The 20,955-nt window shown below is 39.6% G+C and overlaps 1 protein-coding gene across 1 annotated transcript in view; it reads right to left on the reverse strand.

Moving 5' to 3' along the window:
- Positions 1-20,955, reverse strand: part of LOC111561763 — an 84,439-nt gene that overhangs the window by 30,250 nt on the left and 33,234 nt on the right. The window contains exon 5 of the mRNA XM_045033603.1: positions 11,754-12,877. Within this exon, the coding sequence (XP_044889538.1) occupies positions 12,757-12,877 (121 nt within the window). The 3' untranslated portion in view covers positions 11,754-12,756. The remainder of the gene's footprint in view (positions 1-11,753; positions 12,878-20,955) is intronic.

A 20,955-nucleotide genomic window follows, 5' to 3' on the forward strand; every position in this document is an offset into this window, starting at 1 on the left:
GGAGCCTCAGCCCACAACTGCATGGAGGGAAGACAAGAGAAGAGAAAAATACTTACACTGAAGCTGATACAATTTCCTCCAGCTATCATACTATACATTTGGAATGTGAAATGATCCCTCAGCTTCTTAATCATCCCGTTCTGTACTGCACCTCTGGGCTCTGAGTCATATTTCATCGGCAGTCAATCATATGCTGAATATAGAACACCTCTAATTTGTTCAGCATCTCATGGGTCACTGAGAAAGAATAGAGCCTCAGGACAAACTCCGCTGGTCAGATCACTCAGGTCCAGGTATGTGAGCGCATCCTGTAACACTCACGAACTCGTATTTCATGGAAGAATTGTGTGTAAGATGTTGCACTAGGGTTTTGTGTTTCTGAGAAAGATGCTGGGTTTGGCTGTAATTATCAAGGAATGTGGAAACCAAGAGGGGCTGAGTTGGGTGAGGAGAGTTGTAGGCAAATCAACCCCCCCAGGGGTTGCCATGAACAGTCAGTCAGGCGGAAAGAATGTGAAGGGACCCAGTCATAGGTAAAAGATGTTTTTTGGGTTTGTCTTTTCATCCTTAGAAACCTTCAACCCTGGAACATTTGATATCAATTTGTCCCTGGTCTAAAAGGAGACTTAGACAACTTCAAAGGAAGTGTATGAGAGGCATAGGGAGGAGAGAGGGAGGGAGGGAGGGTGGAGGGAGAGGCAGAGTTGTAATTATTAATAGGGAAAAAGAAGGAAATGGTGTGTCCTGTAATTATTTGTGTAAGAAAGGCAGCTAAGAAGAGTTCTAGTGTAGAATTACCGGTTCTTGAATTCATTAAAAGTAACTCTGAGACTCTTGGATTTGGGGGGCCAAGACTTTGCTATAGGAAACTTCATTTAAATTCCTCTTTCCAAAGAAAACACACATCACACCAAGATATACAATCTATGTGTAGCTTCCTTGTGCTGCTGGAAACTCGGCCCCACTGACTGGTTCTTGTCTACCGAGAATCCCAGTGTCCTCATTTACCCCTCTAAAGGCGAGTCTGATGGGCTCCAGTTGAGCAAAGCGAGTCTTTCAGAGCAGAGACAGCTGCCGCTGTCTGGCCCATCTGCTCCTGAAAGAGGCCTGTGCGGCGGCCTCTGTGAACCACGCGGGCAGCGCTTCCACAGGATCCTAAGAAACCAACCTTTTGAGGAACGTTGTGTTAAGGAATGTCTGGAATGTTTTTCGTCCTGAGAGTTCCCGGGAAGCCTATATGGTCCATGGTGAAGAACGGGCAGAGCAGTATTACAACGTTCAGGAAGACCAGTTCAGATCAGAGGCAGATCAGGGGGGAAATCGTTAAGAGGAAGGATAAGACTGTCTCTTCTCAACCATTAAATGCAGTTTCAGAATTTCTCTCTGGATTCCAACTGCATCACACAGACCACCTACTATCGTTCCAGGCTAAAGTGACAGGGTAGGTGCTAAATAGGCTGTAAATTTTCAATGAAAAAAGTAGCAACTACCTGCAATTTGTTTTCATACTGGCCTTTAGTGTGTGAATGTTGTTAAAATATCAGCATAACTGCACCCTTGACTTTACGTTATTAACGACAGTTATTCATAGAATCAGGAAGTCCTATTTCTAAATATGTTTTAAAAGTTTTAAATATATTTGAAGGTTTTAGAAATTCTATTTATAGGTAGGTGCCTGTATGCATGCATACACATACCCATATATGAAAATACATTTTGCCTGAATGCCTTTATTAGAACTGTAAACTTGCTAAGGCTGAAGACATTGCTTTAATAAAGATATTTAGCATTTAAAATCATATTTAGTGGGTAGGGTACCATGGTCATTTTTTTTTTTTACTTTTTATTTTGAATATTCTTCACCACAGGATTTCTCTGAAACTTTTTATGTGCATTCCACAATAAGAGATACATTTAAAATTTTCATTCAGTACACTCACATGTATATGTTTATATGGCATTTACATACACATATATGTGCAAATGTATATACATGTGTGTATGTATGTGTATATGTCTATGTATGTGTATGTGTATATACATACATACACATATATACACACATACATATGTGTGTGCGTATCCATACACACGCACTCAACAAAATTTCACAAAACAAAACCTACCCTTACAAAGTGAATGCATTTCTGGTATTTTCTCTTCTATTTCTTCAGTTGTATAAAATATCAATTATGACTCATTTTATTCATTTCCCTACCCATTAATGGGTCATAACCTGGAGTTTGAGAAATACTATTTTACTTGGCCCTTCAAATAATTTCATAATTCTATTAAAGAAAATAAAATGTTGTAAGGCAATAATACAGGTATCAATTTGAGATGAATTAAGGAAATAAGTGAGTGCTAATAAAACGACTGTATCTTTAAGTTAATATGATCATTATCATGTTATATTTTGAAGCACATTACCTTTTTAAAAATGAAAATAGTATGCAATCCCTTTCTTCTTTTTGAATAAGATTCTTTACAACCTTTCAAACTTAAAAATTAAGTTACCTCTTTTCTTTAGGCTTCTGACCCCTCCCTACTCCCCATTTTTTTTTAAAAGAAAAGACAGGGGCGCCTGGGTGTCTCAGTCGGTTGAGCATCGACTTTGGCTCAGTTCATGATCTCACGGTTCGTGGGTTTGAGCCCCACGTCTAGCTCTGTGCTGACAGCTCAGAGCCTGGGGCCTGCTTCAGATTCTGTGTGTGTGTGTGTGTGTGTCTCTCTTTCTGCCCCTCCTCTACTTGCACTCATTCTCACTATATCTCTCAAAAATAAGTAAAAATGTTAAAAAAAGATATTTAATAGAATAAAAAATTAAGAGTAAGTCTAGCCTTTATTATAACAGATTTCTACTAGCTCATTTAGAATTATGAAAAGGCCATATCCAGCATAAGGATAAATGCAGAGTATGGCTCTGAGCCCTTGAGGATTCTTTAGAATTGATCTATAAATTTGACTTTTGAAGACAAGAGCAGACATTAGTTACCCAAAAAGGATAATAATTAAAGAAATTTTGTGGTGACTATGTGTGAATATGGAGATTCTGTCTGTAGTGTTTGATGATTCCCTAATATGGAGGTCCAGTACTTGTCAATAAAATTGATGGACTGGTCAGAATCCAGTAAGCTGACAATACTGAAAAGACTGTATGTTTCCCTTTAACCTATCTGATTTGTAAATTGAGATTTTTGCATAATGTGAATTAAAATGGACCCTACTGGTACTTTTTCTTGATGCTGCCTATAGAGTCAACAAATTGGTGTTGAGAGAGAGGTATGTTAAAATCCCAAATACCATAAGGTGGATTCCCTGGACATCAAGACGGACAGACTCTTTTGATAAGAGTGACCCTTTGACAATTACCTTACTGAATGGGACTTCTCATTAGTGGCAGGTGAGGTGGAAACACTATAAACTTCGTCCCCACCCAGAGCAGAGAATTATGACTACAGAGCTCTCAACATGCCTTTCCATCCTCCGTCCCCACCTGGCTTTCTTCACAGGGCCTCCCCTGATTTGCCCACCACACCCAATGCCTGTTGACCTCTGCCTCCCTCTAGCCTCTTGGTGCAAAAGGCAGGCAGGGGTGTTCTCCTGTCCACTGTTGCATCTCCAAACTAGCACAGTGAACTAGGCACATTGGGTACTTCATAACAAAGGAATGAGGTAAAGAAGAGATGACTAAATGAATTTTAAATTAATCACCCACTTTAACTTGTAGCCCCCTCCAAGAGTCAGCCTTCTCTATATAGACAGACTAGTGTGAAGCAAGTGCCAATCACTCTTCAGGGCAGCTCACTATCTCCAAAGCCAGCAGGCAGTTCCCTTCCAGGAGGCCTCTAGCCCCTTCCAGCTAAAATAAGAGGGAGGAAGCTAATATTTTATGGATAAGTTGCTATGGACAGCACTGAAACGTACACAGCTGACTCTTACCAACATGGAGGTTAGGGGCGCAGACCTTCTGCACAGTCAAAAATCCACATATGTTTGATACCCCAAAAACTTAACTACTAATAGCCTACTGTTGACCATGGCCTCTTGGATAACATAGATGAACACATTTTGTATGTTACAGTATTACATACTGTATTCTTACAATAAAGTAAGCTAGAGAAAAGAATATGTTATTAAGAGAATTGTAAGAAAGTGGGGTGCCTAGGTGGCTCAGTCAGTTAAGTGTCCGACTCTTGATCTCATGGTTCCTGAGATGAAGCCCTCCCCCCGTTCAGCTCCTCCCCCCCCACCATCAGGCTCTGTGCTGGGATTCTCACTCTTCCTCTTTCTCTGCCTCTACCCCCAACGTGTGCATGCGTGCATGATAAATAAACTTAAAATAAACTTGAAAAAAACTGTAAGAAAGAGAAAATACATTTACAATACTGTACTATATTTATAAAAAAAAAATCTGTGTGTAAGTGGACCCAATTATTTCAAACCTGTGTTGTTCAAGGTCAAATGTAAAAGGCTTTCCATGAAGATTTATTAAATGAAGGTACAAAGCAGGAGAATCCAGTTCCTAGACACTAACTACTCTCCTTCTGGTATGGTTAGGAAAGGTTCTGAACCAGGTGGACATAAAGGGAAGTCACTATCCTATGAGTTTGAATTATATGAAACTGTTATTTTAGTAGGTCAAAGACAAGCAAATATCATCATCATATAGTTCAACCTATTACAGGTTTAAATGGGCTGCTGCCTCATTACTAGAAACAAATTGAGGCTGAATCCTGCTGATAACAACAAAGCCTGAATGACATTCCAGGCCATTAGCCACCTCTGGGGACTGAAGTGGACACAATGGCCCCAGGACTGCCCAGGTCAGTTCTTCCCAAGTGCATTCTAAGGCTCTTCAGTCTCACAAGACATTTTATGGGGAAAGAAGAAAAGGATTGATTTAGGAAATGCTGCAAACAGCATTCCTTTTCTAACATTTCCAAATTTGTATCCAACAATCAGATTAGCACAGCAAAGCATTGGAATGGTTCTACGATAAAGTTATTTACCCATGTTTAATCCAGGACATTCCAAATTTATTTGACCAGTGAAATCTTATTTGAATGTAATGCCGAATCTTATTTGAATGTAATGCTAATCTGCCCCTCAGATTAGCACAGCAAAGCATTGGAATGGTTCTACGATAAAGTTATTTACCCATGTTTAATCCAGGACATTCCAAATTTATTTGACCAGTGAAATCTTATTTGAATGTAATGCCGAATATTACAGTTAACAGTTTGCAGTTAGAGGGGCTATTTCTGCCCCACAATCCAGGCACTTCTGGCCTCTCCCAACCCTGACTCCTAAGGCCTGAAGCCACTACATAGTCAACACTGACAGAGATCCATTTCAACTTCTCACGTGTCTGAACAATGGGGAAAAGACAGAAGCTCAGGATACTCCACATGTTAGTGCAAAAGTTGCATGTTAATGCACAAGTTGCTTTCTACTGATATATGCAGATCTTCAATGCCATCAACCCAGTGTTTATGTATTTTAGTCAATGAAACTAATAGAGACCTGCCAATTATGGTATACCTACCATGTCACACTGTATTATAGTTTATATATTCAATATCTCTTGTGTATATGACCCTGCTCACAATGAGCTGAGGAAGGAGGTATTTTTGCTCCTTCATTTTGCACTCTTTAGTGCCTCGAAGATGTTTTGTGGCCCAAAGTCCATAGCTGGGATTTAATGACACTAGTTCCTATGCTCCTTCCACACATTAATAAGACTTGACACTTATATAGAGCTTCCTATAAGCCAGGCACCAAGTTTTAACTCATTTAACTCATAATAAACCAATGAAGGTGCTATTACGGTCCCCATTTTGCAACTGGGGAAACAGAAGAAGTTAACCAACTTGCTTCAGCCACACAGGTCTCAAGAGACGGGGCTGGAATCCAGATTAAGGCTGATTATTGATTGATTCTACAATAAAGAGGGGCGCCTGGGTGGCGCAGTCGGTTAAGCGTCCGACTTCAGCCAGGTCACGATCTCACGGTCTGTGAGTTCGAGCCCCGCATCAGGCTCTGGGCTGATGGCTCGGAGCCTGGAGCCTGCTTCCGATTCTGTGTCTCCCTCTCTCTCTGCCCCTCCCCCATTCATGCTCTGTCTCTCTCTGTCCCAAAAATAAATAAAAAACGTTGAAAAAAAAAAAAATTTTACAATAAAGAAAGCCATTTAACCACATTTAACCCGGGATTTTCCATACTTGTTTGACTAGGGAGTCATTTGTAGGCCACACCTGTTAACAATTTGGGAAAAATCACAGGTCTATCTCCTTCCACTTGATCCAGGATCTAACCTTTCCCAATCCAGAGTCCATGCCATTCACTGATGTGCTTAAACACCCCATAGTCTCCATCTGCATACCTCACTAACCAAATCTCCTAGCTGCAGAGGCTAGATGTCCAAAACTATCCATTTGCACTCTTGATTCTCTCTAAAAGCTTTGTAATATGACCAAATCAAGATAGCATCATTGTAAAGGTTAATGTAAAATAAATTATTTTAGATTATAAAGTGACTTTTACTTCCAATGTCCATGTAGAGAAAAACAATCTTTTCTTCTTTGAGCAACTAAAAATACCAAAAACCCTTGAGGTTTTTAGTGCCGTGAAGCTACAAATTACTGTGTGAATATCAAATAATTCTATGAAGGTCTTGTAAAAAAAACAAAACAAAACAAAAAACTGAGTTCAACACATCATCTTCAATCTCACCACTGCTGGGATGGCTAAAATCGAACATTTATTGGGTATTTATTATGGGCCAGGCACTCTGCCATGTGCTTTCCACAGATTATCTTATTTGGCAACAACTTTATGAGATAAATCCTGATGTTACTCTCAACCTAGAGAAGCAAAACCCAAGGCACTAGTTTAAGTAGTATGCTCAGTATCACACAACCATCTAGCAGGTGGTGGAGCCAGGATATGAAATAGAGAACCTGGTTTTTAAATGTTCCCCAGCCATTTTACATGTTAAGTCTGGGGTGCACAGAGCAAAGCCAAGTATGAACCCCCCAGGTTCTAACAAAGTGATCATTTGCTGTTTGCAAGCCCTACATTAAAAGGTACATAACATCTACTAAAACCCTGGGGGAACCTTCAAAATCTGTCAACTGGAAATAGGATTCCAGTGGGGGAAACCCTAAAACCTTCAATTGCTCTAAGATGATATGTTGCTTTGGCATATCTGGCTCATCTTAAAAGGATGTTTTTTTTGGAAGGTATAACTGAATAATATGGTATTAAAGAAACATGATTCGAGTTCTCATGCTTATAAAATCATAGTTGTCATTTCTAGGTTAGCTGAAGACTATCTTATAATCTCTTACTAAGTTGGAGGAAACCAATATGTATACACAGAGATACATTCTGCACTTTTCTTCCCTTTCCCAAAGAAGCTCACAAGGTTTTAGGATTTTTAGTTACTCACACTCAAAGCAAGGATTGCTTTTTTCTATATGGACATTTGAGGAAAACATCACTTTTTATTCTAAAGTCATTTACTTTACATTAACCTTTACACATATGCCACATTGATTTGGTTACCTTGTAAGGTTTTAAGAGAGAACCAAGACTGCATAAAGTGCTGAAAAATCTAAAACAATTGGGAACTCACACAGTTTATTGTTTTTTCTTTAAAAACATCCTCAAATGGGGGCACCTGGGTGGCTCAGTTGGTTAAGCATCCCACTTCGGCTCAGGTCATGATCTCACAGGTTGTGGGTTCAGGCCCCATGTTGGACTCTGTGCTGACAGCTCAGAGCCGGGAACCTGCTTTGGATTCCGTGTCTCCCTCTCTCTCTCTGCCCCTCCCCCACTCACACTCTGTCTGTCTGTCTCTCTCAAAAATAAACATTAAAAAAAGTTTTAATTTAAAAAATTACAGATGGATTTTCAATGATGTAAAAGAGATGAGAACAGAAGGTAAAAATGGTCCTTCAATGAGGCGTAGAGGCAGCCTTGAGAATGTGTACTTAAAGAAAATCTCTATGGCAAAAAAAATCATAGCATAAATAATCCTGGGAGGCAGTACAGGATGGTGGTTAAAAAAAAGGCTCGGAGTCCAAAAGCCCTGGTTCACTCATCAGGTATATAACCTTGTGCAAGATACCTATCCTCCCCGTATTTAGGCCCTTCCTATTTAAATGAGGTTGTTAACAAAACCCATCTCATAAGATTGCTTGCTGTGAAAATTAAGTAAGGTAATTTATAAAATGCCCGTAGGACAATGTCTGGTAATTGCTCAAGAACTGTTAGCTATTAAAAGCAGAAAATGTCATTATCATTACTGCACACATGAATGGGCGTGGAGAAGGTAAGTTAAAAAAAAAAAAAGGATAATCATAGGTCTACTGCTATAAACCTAAATGATAGAATTGACGTATTGTAGGTGCTCACTAAATACTGAATGACCAAATCAATCAATCAACCAATCAGTGAATGAATCAGTGAATAGAGTCACAGGAAGCAATGCTTAACTTTCAGAAAAGCTAAAATCTTTGTCTTCTGCAGGCTCCTTGCTCCTCTCTACTCTATCCGTAAGAGAACTTATCCACATAACTAAGAATACTCTTCCTATTCCCCATGCAGCATTTCAGTTTCAGTGCAGTACATTTTCAACTTTTTCCAAAACTAGACTAAAATAAACACGAGGACACAATGAACTTATAAACACTTTAAGTGACCTCAACTTTATGACAGAAGAAAAAGATGTTCAAAGATGAGGTTATATTTAACACACCCTTTATTTCTAACTAGTATGACTTGAAATATATAAGTGTCTTGTGATAATATGTGTATTTTTTAATTGTTGTTGCTTTTTGCAAAAGGGTAACTATAAAAGACAAGGTACGGTGTTGAGTGAGGGAATAGGAAGGGAAAGCCAGGATATTGGCTGTTTTCCTGCCAGTATGAGAGGTATCCGTTATTCTATGTTCCTTCAATTCAGTTATGTACCTTCAGAAATTACTTTCTGCTTCCTTCCAATTCTGAACCAGGAGCAAAATCACAAACACATTCGACAACAATATGTTCCTCTTGCGTAAATGTCTCTTCTAAGCCACATACATAATTAAAATCCTGTTGACTCAGGAATAACGTCTCAGAACTGAATGTCCAAACTCTGTAACTTGCTTCCTTTTCTAACCAGACAGCACAGCTGCCAAGAGCTTCTGGGCCCTCTGCCTCTTTTCTTCATGTATAATTATTATACATTATATAGCATATACTTGATTTGCCAAAGCCTGCCAGAAAAGGTTGCTGTGACTACTCATTTGAACTCTGTTTTTGGTCACATGTATACACAACATAGTGTGCCAAAGCAAAAGAAAAAAAGGAGGTGAGGTGGGAGTGGATGTGCTTAGCAGTTTTTTCTTTCCCCATGGAAATGAGATGGAAGCCATATATATAGGAGATATATATCTAAATCCATATAGATAGATAGGTGACACAAAAACATATATCTTTGTATAGCAAACTTTACTTAAGGTGCAAGAATATTTTAAAAATCAATGATGTCATACTATAACACAAATCCTTAGTTTCCAATATTTGAAATGAGGAAATAGATTTTAAAAGGTCTTCAAAATATATATGAGGCATAAAATAAAGCTCTTTGGCTTTCCTTCAGCTTTGGGCAGCACCAGATTTAAATCAGACACAAAAATCTGTCCTATTTTTAAAGACCTCTAGAGAAAGAGGTTGCACAATGCTTCTTAGGAAGTTGTTCCAATATTCCTCCCAGTCATAAAACTTACCTTCTAACCTAAATCCCTCACGTTCTGGTTTCAGTCCACTTCCTTCTGCTCTGCCTAAGTCGGGTTAAAGAACAGTTGCTCACTTACCAAACCAACGTTATGACAATATTCCCAGTGCTGTGTGTTCTTTTCAGCAATGGAAATTAAACACACAGCCTGCAGTTGGCTGGATCTCATCTATTCCTTCAAAACTATTTAGATAGGATATTGGCTCTCGTTCAGTTTTCTGAAAGTTCTCCATTCTTCCACAAATTTTCACAAAAACATGTCCTTCTTTTACAGGATTTACTCAATTATTTTAGTGCATATCTATATAAGCTACAAATAATTGGAGGTTTTAGTATATATAGCTAATTTAAATATATATAATAATAATAATTATTATTATTATTTTTACTGGCTAGTTCCCTACTTGCATTCAGGTTTTTGTACCTTAGTCTAGAACTTATTTCAGAAAAAGAAGGATCATCAAACTTTGGTGTGTATCAGAAAATTAGGGAAGTTTCTTAGAAATAAGATGCCCCAATCTTGGCCCAGACTCAGTAAATTATAATCTTAAGGGCCTGACATCTTTTAATTGCTCTCATTCAAAAGTCTTAATTTGGTTTAGTCAACTAGAGCATTAAAAAAATTTTTTTTTAACGTTTATTCATTCTTGAGGGACAGAGCATGAGCAGGGAAGGGGCAGAGAGAGAGGGAGACACAGAATCTGAAGCAGGCTCCAGGCTCTGAGCTGTCAGCACAGAGCCTGACGCAGTGCTCGAACCATGAGATAGTGACCTGAGCCGAAGTTGGACAGCCGCTCAACCGACTGAGCCACCCAGGCGCCCCAACAAGAGCATTTTTTAAAGCTATCAAAACCATTGTTAAAATTAGAAAAAACAAACAAAACAAAAAACACACAGAAAATAAATGTGTGTTCTTTTTCCCTTTGGTAAAGCCAATTCTGCTTTTGCTGTTAAAACTGACACATTAACAGAGTCACATATTTGGTGCTGCACTGAACACTCACATCACAATTCCCATTAGCCGGAAAATCAAAACCAAACCTACTCCATGCCTACAAGTTTCCAACACTAGAACTAAATGCTCTGCCAACAGGCTATTGATGTATAAAACTTTATGGCAGATATAGACTAGCACTTTCTGCAAGTACATTTGGCTATATTATAATGTATTCAACATAAGCTGTGGGGTAGCTTTCTCAAAATTTCAAATGGGTTCTGTGGATATGTGCTTATTTAAAGGACCCTGAATGGCAAGGTAAAGAAAGAACTGATTACTGTATAAAACAACATGGAAGTAGAACTATCAACACAATGGGACGAACTGAAGAGGAGTGGGAAGGTTCTGTGTGACAAGCAAGAGTATCTTTTCCAGGAAATTTTAAAGTGAATTTAGGTAGGTCTGTGCTTGGATCCTAAACCAGATGGTCATATTATTATTATTATTAGTGTTGAATTGCCATAAAAGAGGAACACCGGAGGCTTGACTCCATGATTTTGCCCAGGTGGGCTTAGTTTTATTTTTCTCTGACATTCTTAAGCATCAGTATTGGATTACCCTAAGGGTCTGCCTTAGAAAGTCTGTGCTCTGCATTTTCCCATAAGCATATGAGCAAGAGGGAAAAAAAATAAAATAAAACCCCTCAAAGCTACTAAAGCAACCACAGAAATGCAGGTCAAAATGAAAAGGGCTCAGAAATCGAAGCAAAAGGAAAGAAGTGAAAGCAGGAAAAAGATGACAGCCAAACGCCAAGAGATACTCAAAGACAAGTCAGGTGTGCAAAGAGGCATGTCTTGTGATGGAAGCTTTTAGTATCTATTGCTTAGCAACTCTCAAATATACAATATAGTATTAATATAGTCACCACACCACAAACCACACCCATATGCTTGGAACCAATGTGTTATATGTCAATTATATCTCAATTACAAAAAGAAAAAGAAAGAGAAAAAAAGTGTCTATTCATACCAATTTGTCTGTGAATGTATGCTCATGTTTAGCACTGTTTCTCTTTGGATTCAGGTTCATGGTCCTGTTCCAGTTCTTCTCCAAATGCTCAAATTCTTCTTTCTCTGGTTCCTGTTTAAAGTCTCCATTCTTTAATTTTCTTCTCTTTTTCTTGTATATTCCCTTCCTTACAAATCTTATCTGCCTCCATGGATTCAACCATCACCTGAATGAATATGATTCTAAAATGACATCTTTAGTCTCTGTTTTCCAAAATGAAATTACGAATTTCTAAATGCTCCCTGGACATCTCCATCTGGAGCTGGGTTCAAGGGATCTGAAATCAAACATATCAGCTTTGCTTCCGCACTTGCTGCTTCTCCCATAAAATGTTCTAGATCACCAATTTCACCATGTGTGTGGGTGGAGGGGTTTCCCCCAATGCTGTCAAGCAATTCTTGGATGCCAGCTGGGTGTCCTACAATTTGACTCAATTCATACACTATCTACCCAGAGACAGCATCAGATTCTGCAGGGTAAGAGCTCAGTCCTACAACACTGCCCTCCCTCCATCCCCCACCACTTCAGAAGTCAGTTGCAAGCCCAGGTTACCTGTGCTTCTGACCAACCAGTTATAGATTGGAAGTTCCCTTGGCCCCCACCTTGGACTTCAGATGCAAAACACAAGTCCAGATTGTTATCTGCACTTCCGACCGATGGGCTCTCAATCAGAGGTTCCCACAACCTCCTCCTCGGGTTCCATTAATTTGCTAGAGTGGCTCACAGAACTCAAGATACATTTTACTTACTAGATTACAGGTTTACTATAAAAGGATATAATTCCGGAACAGCCAGATGGAAGAGATGGGTAGGGCAAGGTATGAGTACAGGGCGAGGAACTTCCACGTCCTCTCCTGGTGTGCACTCTTCCAGACACCCAAGTGTTCACCAAGCCAGAAGCTCTCTGAACCCTTTCCTCTTTGGATTTTACGGAGGCTTCATTACATAGCCATGATTGATTAAATCACTGACAGCTGGCAACTGCTTCAACCTCCAGGCTTCCTCCTCCCCAGAGGTTGGGGGTGGGATTGAAAGTTCCAAGCCTCCAATCACAAGGTTGATTCTCCTGGCAACCAGTCCCACTCCTTAGGTGAAATAGAAAAGTCATTTCATTAACATAACAAGAGACACCTTTGTCTCTCTCAACACAGGAAATCCCAAAGGTTTGGGGAGGTATGAGTCAGGAACTGTGAAGACCAACTATATGAGAACTAGATATTTGGTTATCTAAATGACCAAACACATATTTTTCCTTACAAAGTACAATATCATATCCCATGTCTTCTATTTCTGCTAATAGTACAATCCTCTCAATCACGACTACCTCTCCTTGTGATGCACCCCACCCGTTGGCAAGTCCTGGTGATAACACCTCTCAGGCAAGGCAAAGGTCACACTCACTGTCACTGGTTCACTCCTTGATTAACCCTTCATTACCTCTTGCCTAGACTATTGGAATAGGGTCCCAAGAAGGTTTGTTCCATCCCTAACTGGTTCTTGAAAATATTGGAAGGTGATTTTGATGTCAAAGTTTGATTCTTCCTGTCTCTCCCTTTTTGAAATCCTTCTGGACTTCTCCCTTGCCTGTCAAACTTAGTTCAACCCTGTTTTTGTAAAAATAGTCAGTTTACTGAGCACACTGTATGACAAGTACTTTGCGTGTGTCATTTTCTTATTTCTCCAAAAAGCTTATAGAGTGTTTGTGTATGAAATAGAGAATTACAGTCATGGAATATTAAAATATTTCCACCAATTGTGGATATACCATTGATTCAATAACCTCTTTTAGGTGATAAAGAAGTATTACGCTGAATATACATATTGACTGTTAGGTTTTTCTTGATTTCAAAAACATTAAAATAAGAAAAAAATGTGACCCTTTGAAAAAAAGAAAATATACCACTTGGCAGTTTATGCCAAGCCAATGCTCTTTCCAATTTACTATGGCCCCCTTTTTCTAAGCCTAGGGTTCGACTTTTTAGTCTTATTTCCCTCTTTTGTCTTTAGGTTCCTTCCGTCTACCCACTCGTACACCTTGACCTTCATTTCTCCTGTACCAGGAATTTCATTCCTCCTTATTCCATATGTCCATGCAGCCTGGTTCACACCACCTCTCCTCCATTAACTCTTTCCTGATTCCCTAAATGAGAACATCCTCTTATTCTTCTGAACTATCATACATTTTATCCTCTCTTATGAAACTACTCTTGGTACCTTGTGATTGGGCTATGTATACTTTTCTCTCTCTACTAGAATGGAAGTTTCGTTGCGATCCAGACTGTAACTCCTGTATCTTTAAACAATTACCCCCAAAGACATCCTCCTGTCCTCCCTACAAAAACCAGCAACTTCTTGCATATGATAGGCTCTTAGAAAATATTTATCGACTGGACGACTAATCAGAGCACATTTGTGATTTTCCCTTTATCATTCATTATGATCAAATGAAGACTGATGGTCCCCAAGCATTTTGCCACTACCCAGCCAAGTTAGGAGGTTTGGTACTTCAAGAAAAGTTAATTCTCCTGCCATAATCAAGTCACAACTCGAAAGGCCTACCCAGCTGCACTTTTTCTAAGTGATAGCCTTTTTATTTCTCTAAGATTAAAACTCTTTTTTGAAGGAGGCTCTGCAGAACTTAGGCTAAACCAACCTTCCTTTTAAAAATATACAATCTTTCTAAGTAAACACACACACACACACACACACACACACACACACAAAACAAAACAAAACAAAAAACACCAGAAGAAATGCTTGTGTGCTGAAGTAGAAATTTACTGTCATTTTGTTCTTGACGTTGCCTGGAGGGGAAGTTGTTGTGGGAAACCTAAATATTTTGTGCTCTTGGCCCTTGCCTTGGCATTTCATAGGAAAGTATTACAGGTAAAAAAAGTATTTCATAGGCATTTGTTTGCATTCCTGATTGTTACCGTCTCAAAAATTGGTAAGTGATTTTGTATAGATTTGTGTTTATTCATTTTGAGAGAGAAAGAGAGAGTGCGTGTGCAGGAGAGGGGCAGAGAAAAAGGGAGAGAGAATCCCCAGCAGGCTCCTGGCTGTCAGCACTGAGCCCGATGCAGGGCTCGAACCCACAAACTGTGAGACTCTGACCTCAGCCAAAACCAAGAGCTGGATGCTCAACCAACTGAGCCACCCAGGCACCCATGTTTGTTTATGTTTTACAGGATATAGCAGAATCCTGTGACCATCTACCACTAAAACTCATCATTTCAGTAGTAGAGCTTGCAAACAATTTTAACCACATTTTCTTATTTAGTTCTCAAAACAACTTGATGTAGGTATTAATATACACATTGTTGGAATGGATCAATTGAGGCTCAGCATTGTTAAAGAATACTTTCGCCCAAGGTCATATAGATAATAATGGCAGAGGTTAGGGTGGAATACAGATCTCCTTAGTCCAGACCTTGAACGTTATTCATAATTGTACAAGGGAGCTCAGATGAGAAACTGGTGTTTTTAAATAGGAGATCATTTATGAAAGAGTCTGACAAAGTGCTGGTATGCCCTGACCTTTGAAAACACACCAAGAATGAATGATTCTGAAAGCCTAAGTGTGGGCATGCAGGAATCTGTGTGACTTTAAAATGTTACCTCAGCCCATGACTGCTCAGATTCTGAGGAAATCAGAATTCTCTATCCTCTCAAATCTCTTTTACGGGGTGCTGGGTGTCTCAGTCAGTTACGTGTCAGACCTTCAATTTCGGCTCAAGTCATGATCTCACTGTTTGTGAGTTTGAGCCCCACGTCAGGCTCTGTGCTGTCTGCACAGAGCCATCTTGGGCTTCTCTTTCTCCCTCTCTTTCTGTCCTCACCCACTTTCTCTCTGTCAAAATAAATAAATAAACTTAAAAAAAATCTCTTCAAGTTCTCCTGTTTCCAGCTGGAATTTGTGTCACAAGAAAATAGGCAATTTATGTTAACCTCATAGCTCAATTTCTGAAAATCTTTCAACATCACAAATCCAGGTAAATGGTGATAAGATGTGAGAATCCAAGGGCTAGATCAATGTTTTCCCAATCTTTCAAAGGAAACAGTTCTCTATCTATACCCTCAACCAACATCTTGATTTATGAAAAGCCACCCACAGCCAGGGAGAAAATGATGGCACCAATACTCAGGCCCACCTTGTCTAACCCCAAAGTATACTTGTGTACCCTCCAGCCATCCTCCATTCTCTGTTTACCAAGATTAGGATTGTTATTTGGCTAATAATTGTTAAAAATGAAATGGGGAAACACAAGTTTTCAGATGACACCAAGACAATCTTTGAAACAAACTGATGTTCATTGGCTAACGCTGGGTAATTTCACAAAAATGTATGAAATATGTTTAATCTTTATAAGGATCTAAAGAGATGGGCACACCTATCCCCATTTTATGAATGAGGATGCTAAGGGTCAGCAAGGTTAAATATTCACCCAAGATCACACAACTAGAAAGTGTTGAAGTTGGGATCCAAACTCTCTATCTTTCTTCCAAGTCTGTGTTGTTAATGATTCTACTACACTCCTTCTCAGATCTATTTTTTTATGTGATATTAAGATAGAGATGAAGTTCAATATAATACTTCACCAGATTGTCTTTACAAGGATCCAATAAATGTGGTAACAAAAGACAACGAATGACCCAGACTCCCTCACACACTGGTTTCCATTTCCTCCCTCCTCTCTGGAGTTACTCTTAAATTCTTGGTCACAACACTGTATGTACATGTCTAACACACTGAACCTTAAAAATGACAAAACAATTAAAACATTCTGTTATTTTGAAGAAAACAACAACATATCAAGGATACTCTGAGATCTACCTGAGTGACAGACTTCTCCTAGACTGGTACAAGGCCAACTTGTTCATCATGCTCACTAAACCTCTAAACCTGTCTTTCATCAATTCCTGTGGTTCTAGACCACTCACCAAGACCAAAGAGTTGATCACTTCAAGAAAACATACCCACAACAACATGCAATCTTGTTTTCTAGTAATTACCAGATTGGTTTAGGCAAGTTGAGAGGACACTAAAGAAAGGAGAAACTTAGCACTTCAATTGCTTATGGTGAAACTGGATGACAGAGGGTATAGTTGGTCTTTGGGCACGGTGTTTCCATCTTTGCATAAGAGTACTTGTCTAAGTAATTATTTGAGCATTTTTATGGGTTTTATCCATACACATTCATAAAAGTGGGGCTGACATTGGAAAAATACATACTGATACTACGATAAGAAGGATACATCTCAAAGAATTAATACAATTAAGATGAAAATGGGAAAACAGTGGCCAAGTCAAAAGCAGAGAAACCTTTGCCTCAGTTGGATGGTAGTTGGACTTCAGCCAGGACTCCAGGTATCCAGTGGTGAAGGGAAAGAATTAAATGAGAGAGCACAAACCAAATTCTAGAAACACACAATTAAAGATTATTTCTAAATACAAGACGTATTCAGGGATTTTATAGCACTTTTAGTTTTTTGGTCCCAAGATGCTGTTTACAATAGGTAAACCTATTATTTGAGCCTTGCAGATTTATACCTATTTGCAGGAATGCATTATGTACAGATGTACATAGAAAACTACCTGTACCTAGTTGTTTTGTCTCTATGCCCATTTGTTTAAGCTAAACAAAAAACAAACAAAAATTGGACATCAGAGTGGTGAAGGCTGCAGAACATGCACACAAAAACCCAAGCGACTTCAGATTCAGGAGCTGGAGCAAACATCCCAACTTCTGCAAGGGGAAGGGCCGAGATCAGTGCAGCTGCAAACCAGCCTCCAGCAGGGGCTCAGGCACAGGCAGGTGGCACTGCTTGATGGACAGAAGGCTGTCAGGATTGCTGCTTGCTTTCAGATGTTGTGGGGAAAAGAAACTAGATACATGAATTGCATTTAAGTTCACTTTTTTTTTTAAAGTAGGCTTCCGGCCCAGCGGAGAGCCCAGTGAAGGGCTTAAACTCATGACCCTGAGATTGAGACCCAAACTGAGATCGAGACCTAAACTGAGATCAAGTCTCCTAAGTGACTGAGTCACTCAGTCGTGCTAAATTCACATTCTAAAGAGCAGCTAAATATACAACCTCAGAGCACAATGTCCTCAGAGCACAACACCCTCTGACAGTGTGTGCCCGATTTTGTCCTCAGTCTGCAGTTATAGTTTTTTCCAGTCAGACACCCAGAAGCTTTCTTTTAGGTGTGGTTTTAGCAGCCAGCCCTACCTACCTTAATCAGACTGCCTTCCTTCGCACTGGATGAAGTGAAGAGGAAATTTCTACCCACCCACTCATCAGGGACTACAAGACTCAACTCACATCTTCCAAGCCTCAGGATGGAACACGAATCCTTTTAACTACCTGGGCACAGTAGCTGACTATCAGGAAACTGCCTGTGGCTTCCACACATTGCCACACTATTTACACAGCTGATGGAAGTTTGCCCTGTTGAAGAATTTGGCTCTAGAGGATTCCCCTTAGAATTCCCAAAGGGCCCATTCACGCTGTCACACCCGCACAGATGCCTGTGGAGATAGGAACAGTGGGGTTCATTTTCTAACTTCCTCTGTACATGCTATAATTCTTCATGTTTATTTAAAAGGGGGGGGTGTCAGAGATGAGCTAGGGGCATTACAAAACCTAACATTATATGAGGTATTTTCAAAAAATATTTTAAGTGAAGTCAACAGCCTCCTTCCCCTGCCACCCAATCATTCCTCTGCTTCATTCAGTGGCCCAAACTCTGCCTTCAAGTTCACAGGCACAAAGCAGGGCTGGGAGTGACTCCCAACAGAAAATGAACCTTTCCAAGGAAGAGAGAGAGAACCTCAAAAAGTGAACCAACTCTCACAGCAGAGAGGAAGCAGCAAAGCAGAAGCCTTAACATTCTTTTTCTTTAATAATTTAAAGGCTTACTATTAGCAAAGGAAAAGAAAATATCAGACAAGTGATTTTAGCATGACAAGAAGAGAAAGTGGAGGAGACAAAATGGAGTAATTTCCTGAAGATTATAAAGATAAGGGTTAATTTTCATCCTGTCAATTATGAAAATACGTTAAAAATGACAGAAAGCTATTCATTCCTCCAACTTACTACTCACTGGGATCACAGTGGCAGTTGAATCCTGCCAGCCATGGGGCCTGCTTTTCCCAGCTGTGAATGACCTCTTTCACTAGGAAAATTGGTCAGGAAACAACTCTCCTTTCGGGAAAGAGGTGTGTGTGAGACGTAAGTATATATCCAAAATGTTCCCTCTCTTAATTTCCTTCCCTTGCTGCCTAGCCTAAATAATTAATCTTCCTATATTGCTCATATAAGCTCCACCTAAATCAGCTCAAGCTAAAGAAGGAGGAGGAGGAGGAGGAGAAAAGGTAACCAATCCTCCTACATATGTCCCACTTCTTTCCTTCGGAAGAGGCAAAAGTGTAATCTCAAGTTTAAAGGCTTAGGTTTTGGTGCCAAACTCTGAGTTTGAATCTTGACTCTGCTGAATGAATATGCAACTTTGGACAAATGACTTTCAACTCAATATCCTTACTTGTAAAACGGGACAATTAGTGGTTCCTAACTTTTGGGGGTTTTCAGCAGATCAAATACAATACACAGCTGAAACAGCGTGAGCACTCAGTAGAAATTCAGGATGACTGTCAAGGGCTCTTTCACCTCTAAATGGTCAGATTCAAGCAAAGACAAAAGGCAAAAAACCCTAATATAGAGATTGAAAAAGTCACAGAATTCTGAACTCCTAATGCGGCAGAAGCAAATGAAAATCAATGTAGTTATTCTTTTATTAAAAGTCTAAATGTGATATTATGGATGTGATTATTTACAGGCTAATGATATGTAAGAGGTGGGGAGAAAATGGTCTGTCTGTATACATGGTGATAGGAAGAGCTTTACTTAAGAAATTAAGAACTTAGAGGCGCGCCTGGGTGGCTCAGTGGGTTGAGTATCTGACTCTTGATTTCGGCTCAGGTCATGATCCCAGGTCATGGGATGGAACCCTGTGTCCATGCTCAGCTCAGAGCCTGCTTAAGACTCTCTCTTTCTCTCCCTCTGCCCCTCTCCCCTGCTCACACTGTCTCTCACTCTCTAAAAGAAAAAAAAAAAGAAATTAAGAACACAATGTCAAAATGAAGAACTAAAAAAAGAAAAAAGAGAAAAATACCTCCAAAGGAAAAGGTTAATGAATAAGCAACAAACTCACTTCATGTTCAGCTGATCTTCATAATAATGCTGCCGTTTGGAGACAGAAATAACCTCATATTATAGGTTTTCTGGGGTCAGGGAGGGAGTTGTACTATAAATTACCATGTACTCTGGGCATTGAGTTAGACCCACAGTGAAACTCAATCTCTGCCCTCCCCCCTCTCAGAAGGTCCAACTTAAACCCTTTCTCGTCCCCTCAAAAGGGAAGGTTGGCCCTGTGATTAAGCAAAAAGCAGACAGAGTACATCAAATTTGGGTAGGAGTACTGGAACCAGATATAGCTACACAGTTGTAGGTTACATAACCTTGCTGAGCCTCAGTGTCCTTAAGTGAAAAATGGGACTACTAACAGTACCTATCCCAGAGTCTGTGTGAGCATTCAGTGTGAAAATGTGCATTGGGAATAAAGGTCTCCCATCATTAAGTGGCAGCAGGCAGAGCCTAATCCAGTTGTCCATTTTATGGATAAATCTAGAGATGTTAAGATCTAGCTCTAGGTCACATTTCATTTCAAAGCCTGTAATTAGAACCTAAATCCCAATTCCCAATTTAGCATTTTCACACTAAACACAGCTTCTGCTTCCACAGAGCTTTGCAAGTATTTTCCCACATTGATTTTGCCCTTTTCTGAACATCAACTGCATTTTCAGCCTTTATTAGCAGTATAATACATGGATACTCTCAAATGATAAATTTGTTCCCTCCGCTATATAGTAAGTTCCCTGAAGTGACAGAAGAGGTTTCAAATGTCTTCTATCTGTCCAAAGGTGTCTGCTCAAGTGCTGGGCACATCATATTGTTAACTGACTGATAGAGTGGTTTCTTTTTTTTTTTTTTTTTTTTTGTTAACGTTTATTTATTTTTGAGACAGGGAGAGACAGCATGAACGGGGGAGGGTCAGAGAGAGAGGGAGACACAGAATCTGAAGCAGGCTCCAGGTTCTGAGCTG

Source organism: Felis catus, chromosome C1 (genome assembly GCF_018350175.1).
Source record: "Felis catus isolate Fca126 chromosome C1, F.catus_Fca126_mat1.0, whole genome shotgun sequence".
Lineage (NCBI taxonomy): Eukaryota > Metazoa > Chordata > Mammalia > Carnivora > Felidae > Felis > Felis catus.